General features: G+C 33.2%; 1 protein-coding gene across 1 annotated transcript in view; it reads left to right on the top strand.

Moving 5' to 3' along the window:
• Positions 1–13,196, top strand: part of GRID2 (glutamate ionotropic receptor delta type subunit 2) — a 364,262-nt gene that overhangs the window by 32,544 nt on the left and 318,522 nt on the right. The window contains exon 3 of the mRNA XM_039241280.1: positions 4,647–4,844. Within this exon, the coding sequence (XP_039097211.1) occupies positions 4,647–4,844 (198 nt within the window). The remainder of the gene's footprint in view (positions 1–4,646; positions 4,845–13,196) is intronic.

The raw sequence follows: 13,196 nt of genomic DNA, 5'->3' as shown, positions 1-13,196 counted from the left end.
TCTAAACTGCTACAGGTCATTAATTCCCTCTTCATCTGTTTCTTATCTGCTAATTAACTCAGTCATTAACTTCTTAACTTTGGATATTATCTTTACCAATTCTTTCTTTCTTTCTTTCTTTCTTTCTTTCTTTCTTTCTTTCTTTCTTTCTTTCTTTCTTTCTTTCTTTCTTTTTTTTCTGAGAGAGAGAGAGACAGAGAGAGAGAGAGACAGCACGAACAGGGGAGGGTCAGAGAGAGAGGGAGATACAGAATCTGAAACAGGCTCCAGGCTCTGAGGTAGCTGTTAGCACAGAGCCCAACACGGGACTCAAAGCCACAAACCACGAGATCATGACCTGAGCCGAAGTTGGACACTTAACCGACTGAGCCACCCAGGCGCCCCTTTACCAATTCTTAAATTTCTGTTTAGTTGTTTTCAAATTGTGTAATGACACTTCATATGGTTTCCAATTTCCTGTCAATTTGTCCTATATTTCCTTAAATACAGTAACATAATTTTTAGAATATGCATCTGAAAATTTCAGTATCTGAGTTCTCAAAGATCTGTTTCTGTTGTATATTATTTCTGCCAGTTCTATTTGTGAAATAGAATTTCATTTTACATGATATGTTTGACTTCTGTTTTGAATATTGTATTCAAGCAATTACTTGAAGGAATAATGTAAGACCAAAAATGATGATACTTCCTCTAGGGAGTATTATGTTGTGTTTTGATTTGTTTTTTGTTTTGTTTTGTTTCTCTGTCAAACATCTGGAATTTCTCCCAGTCTCACACCAGTTTAAATTGTATTAAAATGTTAGACAAATTATGGAGACCTACATTTTAATCCATAAGTTGACAATTTTGAAGTCAAAAGAGAAAAAGTTGAAGTAAATTGATTTATGATGAATTTCTGTTCTGTAACTTATTGTGTGATCTTGAGACATTTTTCCTAGCTTTTCTTATCTGTTAAAATAGTACATATATGGTAACCAAAATGGTGATTGGGTGATTTTTTTTTTTTTTTTTTTTTTTAGTTTCCCTTGTGTTTCTCTGGTGTTTTGTGTGTACTAATTATGGTGTGTTTTGATTTTGTTTTGCTTTGTATTTTTTGAGTATGTGGCTTTTCCCAGTATTAAGTTATGATTATTATGAAAGTGGTGCTCATGACCTTTTACAATATTGAGTATAGTGAGTACTATACTCACTATATTGAGCATAGTACCTTGATGTTGTAGCCCCTCTATTCGTGTTAAATAGATAAATCTGTGAATGAATAAATATTGGAAATAGGTGCATAGATAAAAGTGATTCAACCAAGATCAGTATTGCCATAGATAAGGTCAGAATATTGTTTGTATTATAGGTCCTAGACTTTCAATATAATTTATATTGCTATGTTTACTTGTCCACTTTATTGGCTGATTGTCCTCATAAAGCACAACTGGTCTGAGGTAGGATTTACAAATAATGATCTGAATCTGGAAAAGAGCTTAAAAACAAAGCTTAAAAACATCTATCTAGAAGAGAAGTGATAGGATGTAATAAAGGTTTATTTCACTCATAAAATTTAAAAAGCATGTTCATTAATAATTCATCAACCCTCTTTAAAAGAGCCCTTAGTAAAACCATTTTTACTCTATACCTTTAATCAATTCTAGCTGATTTTGCTAGTACCAGATTTTGGCAACAAACCTCTGAAAAGATCTATCTGCCTCAGGATTCACTTACAATATTGAAATTAAAAATAATTTTAAGAGGAAAAATTAGCATATTAAGGAAATATAATTTAGCATTTTTAAACATTTGCTCTAAAGAGAGAGGAATAAAAATTTAAAAAACAGCAATATTTCATTCAAAGCATACATCAGAATAATATTTGTGCCACATGGATCATTTAGTTTTGCAATGCATTTAACTAATATTTTTATTTGTTACCTTGGAGAGTGATATTCAGCTTTCTGGTGACTAAATTACTTTTATACTTTAGAGATTTATTGGATTGTGAAGTCCATGGGTAAATAGAGAATACATATGGTTCAAAATTATTGATAGAGGAATCAGTCAAGTAAAATATTTTATGAACCGTCTTTCCTTTGGTTCTTCAATGGATAGGCATTTGTCATACAGATTGATTCTAGTTCTAGAATTCTAGAATTTCATAAGCTTATCTGCATGCTTCTGAATATAATCTTTTTTTTTTCATTTATTTAATTCATACTGATCCTAATGACCTCATGGCCTACTTCTGAGTATTTGTACACTACATACATAGTCATTGGCTAGGTTTCTATTTTGTCCATACAACTTAATGGACAGTAGCAAATTCTACCAGTTATCTGAAAGATTATTATGCATTTTTAAATGAATCATCAAGACGTTCTGTATTTTACATATAATATTAAAGGATTGATTGCTTACCTTTTTCTCATTTGGTATCATTTAGATTAAACAAATCAATATTATTAGAAATTATTATTCATTCCCTTTTTTTTAAATTTTTAAATGTTTTTTATTTATTTCTGAGAGAGAGAGAGAGAGAGAGAGACAGGGTGAACAGGGGAAGGTCAGAGAAAGAAAGAAGGATCTGAAGCAGGCTCCAGGCTCTGAGCTGGCTGTTACCGCAGAACCCCACATAGGACTCAAACCCATGAACCGTGAGATCGTGACCTGAGCTGAAGTCAGACGCTTAACCGACTGAGCCACCCAGGAGCCCCTGTTATTCATTCTCAAAACCTCTCTTCTACTAATCTATCAATCTGTCAGTGTTCATTAGCATCAAGTACTTCTCTGATGGAAAAACAATCAGGAGCTTATGAATTAAAAAAAAGATCGGAATTTCTTTTTTCTCACAATCTAAAGTCCTAGATTGTTAAGAGTCAAGTATTGCATTTCACATGCAAACATAGACTTCTTCTGCCTTGTTTCTCTACTACGTGTGATGTGAACAGTTACTAGAGCCCCAGCCATTATGTGTTCATTCCAGCCAGGAATAACAATGGACAAAGTACCTGCTTACATTGCATTGGCCAGAAGTAATCACATGGTCTCACCTTGCCTAAAAAGAGACTGTGAATTGTCTTCAGTCTCAGGTGCTAAAAATACAAATATGTAAATAGATGTATATGTATACATACATATACATGTACTTAATTAGTGAGAAAAGAAACAGCTCCTGGGGAACAAATAGCACCCCCCTCCTTTATTTCCTGGATTTATTATTTACTGATTTATTTTAGTTTAAGGTAATATATAAACAATTGACCAAGATCAAATTTTTTTAAAAAGAAAAAAACATCAGTAGTTTAGAAAACCAAGATTTAAGAAACATTACATAATGACAATATCAACACAGTTGTAGATGAGCATCACACTTTGAATGGATTTTCTGGGTGTCCAAAGTGAAAGGGGACACCAAAAGAATTAGATACCTTACTTTAATTATTCAGAAGAGGGCATTACTGGGGCAAAATAAAGCTCTCTTGGCTCTAAACAATCCAAAAATATATCTCTTGGTATACTTTTTTTGGGGAAAACTGAATGTTATGGTGGACAATATTCCTATAAAAATGCAGCAACTCTATAAACACTTACTTAGTGTCTTTGACTAAAAGCCAAAGTAAAGTATTATTTTACATCTCAATGAAGTCTCATCCGGGAGTCCTAAAGGAAAAATGATCCAAGGATAAAATCTTTGGGTTTTCTGGCTGAGATCCAGGATAGAAAGATTTTAACCTGCCAGGAGGGCTAGATATATATCTGTATCTGTATCTATCTATGTAATATTTATATAGATAGGTATGTATATCTATGGATATCTATGTGTGTATCTATGTATATAGATAGATATAGATATATGGATGGTTATCTGTAAATATTACTGTTCTATAAAATTTCTGAATGAGTTTAGGATATTAAGGAATAAGTTACCTAATTTTCTATGGTCTACCAGCATGTTTCAAAACAACTGAGTTCTTTTAACACCAGGTGTTCTAAAGAGTGAAAGGAGCTTACTTATTAACTGTAAGAGGACACAAATTCAAAATGATAAAAGAGGTAGAAGCAGAAACCAATTTGCTAAATTTACTAAATTACACAATTTACCAAAATCTTAGGTGAATTTCTCATAGCAATAGGAGAGAAGCTATTTTTGCAATGAAATGTGTTTATATTTCAAAATTACTTTTCAGATAACTCTCAGTAAATGTTATGTTATAAATTTTAGTTAAATTATATGTTCTTAGAACTTTTTGTTCTTTTCAGAGAGTTTATGCAGATTATATCTGTTAAAATATTATTTTACATATTTTTTACATATATAGATAACAAATGCTTAGGGATACAATAAACTTATAGTTATTTGAACCTTAGATTGGTCCTAAGATGGCAAAAAAATGAATTCATGGCCCCGGAAGTTTTAGAGTTACTTTCATCTCATTTTGATATGGTAGTAATTAAATGAGAGATGAAAAGAAACTCAGCGATTAACATTGTTCATAGTGTGATACATTAATAACACAGAAGTTATATTGCTAAGTTAATTCTCTCAAAGTTCAAAGGCAATTTTTAAGCTGTTTCTAAGTAAAACTCTTTGAAGAATTAATTTTTGCTTTTAGGGAGAGAACTGTAGATTAACATCAAGGATTTCTCTTGTTTCCATTTAGGAAGAACCTTTCGTAATGGTCTCTGAAAACGTCTTGGGCAAGCCGAAGAAATATCAGGGCTTTTCCATTGATGTTTTGGATGCCTTATCTAATTACCTGGGTTTTAACTATGAAATTTATGTTGCACCGGATCACAAGTATGGAAGCCCACAAGAAGACGGGACGTGGAATGGCTTGGTAGGAGAACTGGTCTTTAAGGTAAGCATTTATCTATATACCTATTTATCTATCACCTATCTATCTATCGCCTATCTGAAGATTGAACTGTAACTTGTAGAAGCTAATTTCATTTATTTTATTTTTTTTTTTTACAAATAGTTTATTGTCAAATTAGTTTCCACACAACACCCAGTGCTCATCCCCACAAGTGCCCTCCTCCATGCCCATCCCCCCCTCCCCCCCACATCCATCAGTCCTCAGTTTTTGTCAGCATTCAAGAGTCTCTCATGGTTTGCCTCTCTCCCTTTCCCCCACCATTTCCCCCCTTCTTCTCCCGATTGGTCCTCTGTTAAGTTCCTCCTAGTCCTCCTATACGTGCACACATATGATATTTGTCCTTCTCTGCCTGACTTACTTCGCTCAGCATAACACCCTCAAGGTCCATCCATGTTGCTACACATGGCCAGATTTCATTTTTTCTCATTGCCATGTATTATTCCATTGTATAGATAAACCTCATCTTCTTGATCCATTCTTCTGTTGATGGACACTTAGGCTCTTTCCATGTTTTAGCTATTGTGGAGAGTGCTGCTATGAACATTGGGGTACACGTGCTCCTATGCCTCGAAGCTAATTTCATTTAAAACAAATGCAAGGCAAAGCCTTCAGTGGTGATGTTGAATGCAAAAGTCAGCAGAAGTTTCAGCCAGTATTATGATCTTTGTGTAAAGAAAACTGATGACAAAATAAAGCTAATTTTTGAAGTATTTCTTGTAATAGAAAGTTATCTAGAACAAGGCTTCACTTTTGCCAAACTTGAACTCCAAACATTTGTATTCTTAGTGTTCTATTTCTCCTTGTTCTTTCATTTTTCAAAGAGGTACTTAAACTTCTCTATTTGCTTACCTCTATTTCTGTCAGTTTTTGCTTCAATTTCTTGAATCTCTGTTATTAGGCATATGCATGTTTATAATTATTATGTCTTCCTGATGAATTTTTGAGTAGTTAGGTTCAGGTTTATAACACTATTTGATTTATATATGTCTCATTTTTCTCTCTGTTGTGTGTGTGTGTGTGTGTCTTTGGGTTTATTGAATTTTTTTTTTTTTGTATTTGACTTTATTTCCTCTTTTGACTTTGTGCTGTATCTCTTTGTATTTCTGTTTGTGTGGTTAGTACAGAGATTACAATATGCATTGTTAACTTACCACATTCTATCTCTTTTAATATCATTCAGATTTTTTAAGAATGTATAAACTTGTAGCAATATAATTTCATTTATACCACCCTATCCTTTATGCTCTTGTGTTCAAAATAATTATAATTTCAGAACTCCACAGTAAAATGTAATTGTTTTTTTTTATTTAAACAATAAGTTGTCTTTTATAGATATAAAGAGAAAAAAAGGGTTTCTGATATTTAACTACTTATCCACTATTTATTTCTCAGGTTCTCTTTTTCTGCTTATCTGACCTTCTGTCTGAAATCATGTACTTCAGAAGACTTCCTTTGGAATGTCTTGAAGTTCAGCCCAACAAGTAGCTCTCGACTTTTTTTTATCTTAAAATATCTTTGTTGCCCTCAGTTTTAAATGATAGTCTTGTATATATAAAATGCTAAGTTAATAATCTTTCTTAATATTCATCATTTTAAAGATGTCTTTCTATAATATTTTGCCATATATTGTTTCTGATAAGAAGTTAGACATCATTTGAACTTCTGTTCCTTTTTTTAGTGTGGTGTGGCCTTTTTTACATTTTTTTTTCATTTTTGATGTTTTGATGTTAAACTATGATATGCCTAGATGTGTTTTTCTTTGTATGTATTCTCCTAGGGATTTACTAAGCTCCAGGATATGTTTCACAAAATCTAATATATGTTGGCAGTTATTTCTATAATTATTTTTTCTACCCTTTCCCCTTTCTCCTCTCTCTTTAAGGCTCAGAGAATATTCGAATTAGACCTCTTAATATTGTCTCTATGTCACTGAGATCTTATTTAATTTCTTAAAATGTTTTTACTCTCTGACTTTTACATTAGATAATTTATTTTGATCTACTTTCAAGGTGACTGATTCTTCTACAATCTCTAATTTTCTGCTAAATCCATGTAGTAAGTTTATTTTCGATAGCTTATTTTTTAGATCCAGAATTTCAGTTTTTAAAAAATAATTTCCATTTCTCTTTTGGGATTCCACATCTTTTTATCATTCTGGTCATCTTGTAAGTCCCTCATTGTATTCATAATAGCTGCCTTAAAGTCCTTGTCTGCTACAATTTCAGCATTTTTGCCATCTCTATATAGATCAGTGTTGACCACTCTTGCTATTAATTTCATTTTTCTAGGTCTTCACTTTTCTGTTTTTTCATATATGATTGGATACTGACCATTTGGTTGATAACATTATTAAGACTTGAGATATGCCTCTGAGATGGCATGCTCTGAAGAAGACTAATTTTTGTTTTATTAGGCAGTTATTATTTGGTTTCCCCTGAACTTGTGGAGGTTCGGTTTTACATGTTGTTAAGTCAGGCATTTTTATATTAGTTTTTAAGGAAAATTCATTGGTTTTAACAATCCTTCTATTCCTAAGCATAGTCTTCTGGAATTTCTATGCAAAGCCTGTGGCTGTCATCAGATGCTTGTGACCTGGAGGGACTTGAAATTTAATCTCTGTCTTCCTTGTCATAGGCAGTAACTATATATTTTATTCCTTTTCATTTTCTGGTTGTTGCTTTCTGCAGATTTTTTAAAATGTCATTCTCATACATGTGCAGTTTAAGAGTCCACCAAAGACTTGAGAGAGGCTTATTCACATTATTTTTGTCCCATTCTTCCATGGCTCCTTCCTTTCTTGATTTCCCTTTTAATTTCTGGCCATACTGGCTGCCTCAAATTCCATCTTCTGACATATGATGCTAATAAGACTCTGACTTTCTCTTTGTGCTCTAGTTACCCCTTATCACCTAAACTGAGGTGGGTCTTCCTTCAATGAATAAGCCATATGAAAGTGGTTCTCACCTAATGTAGTTACATTTTTCAGGAGTCAGATACCTACCCTTCAGTTTCTTCTTGCTTTTGGTGGATCTCCAGTCCTTTCAACTAGTGTGTTTTTAAATTTGATACAGAATTTATCATTATTCTTTGTTGGGTAAATCCAGTACAAACTATCTCATCATTGCCAGAACTGGAATTATTTCTGAAATACATTAAAGAATTTAGAGAGCTAAAGGATCTGAATAAGTTGTTTCCAAGAAATGGGGAAGAGAAAAAAAAATAAAAGATTTTGAAGGCAGTGGTAGGAAAAATAATAAACCTATTTTTATAGCCATTAAAACCTTACTGAGTTTGGTTTATTTATTAAACCAATTACACATGAATCTTATTTGAAAAAAAAATTAACATCAATATTTTCAACAGGAAAGGGGGAATGATCAATTCTCATTCCTCTTATTAAAGCCTTGATAATTTATCTTGTATTCCTATATTAATAACCCACAAACCCAATATTCTGCCTCTGTATTTCTGAGGTCCTGCCTGATCTGAACCCAGATAAGCAATTATGTTAAAATAAAGGACAAAGAAAAGCAAAGACATTATAAAAATTGCTTTATAGGATTACAGATAAAGTTCTTAATGAGTTATTATGCTAATAAACTTAATTTGCTAAACACAAGTTAATGATAAATAAGCATTAGAATTAGTCTAATGTTGATGCTGATTTTAGGCTTGTGGGCTTGCTCCATTTAGTTAAATTTGTGAGACTTGCTTTTTCACCTTTGAGAGAGGAATACAAGAATGCTAATGCAAAGATTACTCACAACTATAATTTTTTACAAAGACATTATAAGAATTTACTATATAATGACCACACATAAGCACTTGTATGCTAATCTTCATAAGCATTTGTTTTCATTTGCATATAAAAGCATGCCATTATTGTAAGATAACTTGAAGTCCAGTGCTGTCCTTAAAGCAAAAAGTTATGCTTAAAGAAGGGACTGATGAAAGATATTTAGCCCTCAAAGTTAAATATCTGTTTATCGCAACTAGAGTTTTATTTTATCCAAGGAGATATTTAGTCATTCTGACTAGGTTTTGAGAAATACTAAGGTAGTTTTCAGATGTAGAAGAATAAGCCTACATAAATTTGTTGGAACAGGCAAAGATAGGAAGAAAATCGAGAAAATGTGGTGTAATTAAAGCCACAGGAAGATAACATTTTAAGGAAAAAAGTGGGGATGCCTGGGTGGCTCAGTTGGTTAAGTGTCTACCTTCAGCTCAGGTCATGATCTCATGGTTCATGAGTTCAAGCCTGGAGCCTGCTTCAGATTCTGTGTGTGTCTCTTTCTCTCTACCCACTCTTCCCCAACTCATACTCTGTCTCTCTCTCTCAAAAATAAATAAAGATGAAAAACTTTAATAAAAAAAAAAAGGGAAGGAGAGTCAACATTAAAATACGACTGCCAAGATATTGAGGGTACATACATTTTCCTTAATTTTATTCTATTATTGATAGAAATGTAAATTCTAATCTCCAAATCATAAAATTGTGAATTCAATTATACAAATGATAATACAGCAAAATATCAAGGTAATTTAGGTAATTCAACAAGATTCATCTTATTGAAACATTTTTATAGACTTATTTACCCCTGTAAAGCAAAATAACACCATTGAAATAGCATAATAACATTATGACAAACCTCCAGAAAAATCAGTGCATTACTGTTATATATTTTCTGCTACTGTAGACATTTTTCATGAGTTGAAGTATATATTAAATAACACTAAATAAAGTTGGCCCTTAAATAACATGAGTTGAACTACATGGGTCCACTTAATTGACTACATTCTTAAGAGAGAACCAAAATTAAAAGAATGTTTCTAGGAGTCTGTTGTGATAATTATGGACATACCATCGCATTAAAAAAGAGTCCAAGAAGAAACATGGAACATTTCTGAGTTGATTTGATTTTTCCAGGGCTGGCAATTATGTATCAGAGTTAGGTTGATCTCATCTATTAAAGGGTCTTTCCATTAAAACCAAAAGTCAGGCGCTCAGTACATACATAATTTTTAGAGAGGAAAATACAGCCAGGTAAAGCAAATAACATAACACACACACAAATAACATAACACACACACACTATATATATATATATAGTCTATTTTAATTTTTTTTATTTCTGAGAGAGAATGAGAGAGAGATCAAGGCAGCGTGATCAGGGGAGGGTCTGAGAGAGAGGGAGACACAAAATCTGAAGCAGGCTCCAGGCTCTGAACTGTCAGCACAGAGCGCGACACGGGGCTCAAACCCACAAGCTGTGAGATCATGACCTGAGCCAAAGTCGGACATTCAACCAACTGAGCCACCCAGGTGCCCCTATATATATGAAGTGTATTTTAAACATTAAGAATGTTTCTTACATTGATAATTAGTATCAAAAAGAGAAGAAATAACAAGTGTTGGTAAGGATGTAGAGCAAAAGGAGCATTTGTGCACGGTAGGAAAATAAATTTGTTCAAGTGCTGTGGAAAACAGTATGCAGGCTCCTCAAATAAATAAATAAATAAATAAATAAATAAAAATAGAAATACTATATGAGGGGCACCTGGGTGGCTCAGGTGGTTGAGCATCTGACTTCAGGTCAGGTCATGATCTTGTAGTTCATGAATTCAAGCCCCACATCAGGCTTGGTCTTGCTTCTGTCAGCACAGAGCCTGCTTTGGATCCTCTGTCCCCCCCTCTTCCCATCCTCCACTTGTTCTCTCTCAAATAAATAAATAAATACATTTTTTAAAAAAGGAGGAAGTAAAAAGAAATACCATATGATCCAATAATCCACACTGAGGATTTTACCTAAAGAAAATGAAAACACTAATAAAGATATGAAGACATAAAGATATAGGCACCCCAATATTTGTTGCAGCATTATTTACAATAGCCAAGATATGGAAAAAAAACCTGTGTTCATCAATAGATGTATGGATAAAGATGATATGGTGTATATATTCAATGGAACATTTCTCAGCCATTAAAAAAAAAAGAGAGACCTTACCATCTTTGACAACATGGATGGGCCTAGAAAGTATTATGCTACATGAAATAAGTCAGAGAAAGAAAATTCCCACATATTTTCTTTTATATGTGGAATCTAAAAAACAAGATGAATTAAAAAAACAACAAAAACTAAGAATGTGGCAAAGTCTCCTCTATTCCTCATCTGATTTCCTACTTTTATAACTTTCTGTAATTAATATGCTCTTAAAATTTATGAAAATTCAGATCTGGACAAAAGAGGTTTCAATGTGAAATAGGTAAATGAGACATATGTTCTGATCAGAATAGGAGAAATTGTTAAGGGTGGGTTAATGTAACTGATAAATTATTTCCTCCTGGTTTAAAGGGGAAGAACAGAATTAAGAATACCATAAACAATATTATATAGGAAAGAACAAGTATATAAAGTTTAGTAAAGAAATAAAAAATATTAAGAAAAAAGTGAACTATGAGTTATACAGCTGGATATTCTGTTATTTAGGTTCATACCTTACACGGATGTACTAGAAACTTTTTAAGAGGCAAAGTGATACAGGTAACTTGACAGGGAATAACTTTCAATATTGTCAATATCTATAAGTAATCTTTCCTAAATATGATCTACCTGAAAAATGATGGGGCGCCTGGGTGGCTTAGTCGGGTAAGCGTCCGACTTTCGCTTAGGTCATGATCTCACGGTTCGTGGGTTCGAGCCCCGCGTCGGGCTCTGTGCTGACTGCCAGCTCAGAGCCTGGAGCCTGTTTCAGTCTGTGACTCCCTCTCTCTCTGACCCTCCCCTGCTCACACTGTCTCTCTCTCTCCTAGAAATAAAATAAAAAAAAAAAAAACTTTAAAAAAAAAGAAAAATGACACTGGCGTTTATTTCCCTTATCCTTTTTATAATCACCCTTCTCTCCTGCTTTATAAAATAAGGGCATTTCTTTCATGCATGCAAGATCTTTTTATGACATTTGGCTTTGGGTATAAATATTCTCTGATGTACCAAATTGAGGCACAGTAGAAACACTCGTATCACTACAATTCCTTTACAAGTCAGACGGCTTTACAAAAAAGTTAAAAGTAAAAGAAAGCAAAAGAATCTACTTAACTTGTCAAATAGTAGATCATTAAAAAGAATATTCTTTAAAAATTTTTTAATGTTTATTTTTGAGAGAGACAGAGAAAGAGCACAAGCAGAGAGGGCAGAGAGGGAGAGGGAGAGAGAGAGAGATAGAGAGAGAGAATCCAAAGCAAGCTCCAAGCTCTGAGCTATCAGCACTGAGCACGATGTGGGACTCCATCCCAAGAATGGTGAGACCATGACCTGAGCTGAAATCAGACACTTAACCAACTGAGCCACCCAGGTGCCCCATTTTAAAGAATATTTTTGATGCAGAGATCACAGTGATTTTCCCCATGTAGCTAGGTAGAATTTGAAATTGAATGGCATTGCTAAACCAACCAAAGAAACAAAAAACTCCTCCCCTTTTCATCCATTAATTCATATGAATAAGGTTTATATAAAATGAAAATATATAGTATGATGCTCATTCTTACCATATCCAAACCATAATTAATTCTACTCATGGGATGTTCAAATTAATTAAAAACTAAAAACTTTATCAATATCATATAGAGCTGTTTTATAATGGTTTCACTTTTATAGTTGATGAATCAATATATTATCTACTAATACAATGATGACTCAGTTCAGAAGAAATGTTTTACACCTGAAATTTATGCTCACAGGTTACTTGAGATTTTGTTGCAAAAATATAATTTGGTGATCACAAAAAGACTTTTAAGCACACATTTAGCTTATTATAGTTGGATAAAAATATTGCGAGGGTAGAGTAAATAAACATATAATTCAAAGATTCTTAAAAATGATGTATGGGTACCTAACCTGGTTGGCTCAGTCGATTAAATGTTGGACTACGGCTCAGGTCATGATCTCACCATTCATGGGTTGGAGCCCCACCTCAGGCTCTGTGCTGACAGCTCAGAGCCTGGAGCCTGCTATGGAATCTGTGTGTGTCTCTCTCAGCCCCTCCCTTCGTTCACACTCTGTCTCTGTCTCAAAAATAAACGTTAAAATTTTTTTTTTAAATGATGTAAATGTTTCTTCTATTAGAGAAAAGTGGTGGCTTAAATCACTATGATATTTAGGTTCTAACAAATACATTGGAATGAATGACTCAACAATTTTATTTTAAAATGTCAATATTTATAATACAACACCCATAAGCCAGTATCCAGTTAGGAAACAGAAACTACTGCTAAAATTGCAAAGAGAAGAGATTTAATACAGAGATTCATCACAAAGGTATTAAAAGAAATGGAAGAGC

Source organism: Hyaena hyaena, unplaced genomic scaffold (assembly GCF_003009895.1).
Source record: "Hyaena hyaena isolate Hyena2069 unplaced genomic scaffold, ASM300989v1 scaffold_191, whole genome shotgun sequence".
Taxonomy (NCBI): domain Eukaryota; kingdom Metazoa; phylum Chordata; class Mammalia; order Carnivora; family Hyaenidae; genus Hyaena; species Hyaena hyaena.
Note: the sequence above shows the minus strand (reverse complement) of the source record. Positions and strands in the feature narration are given on the sequence as shown.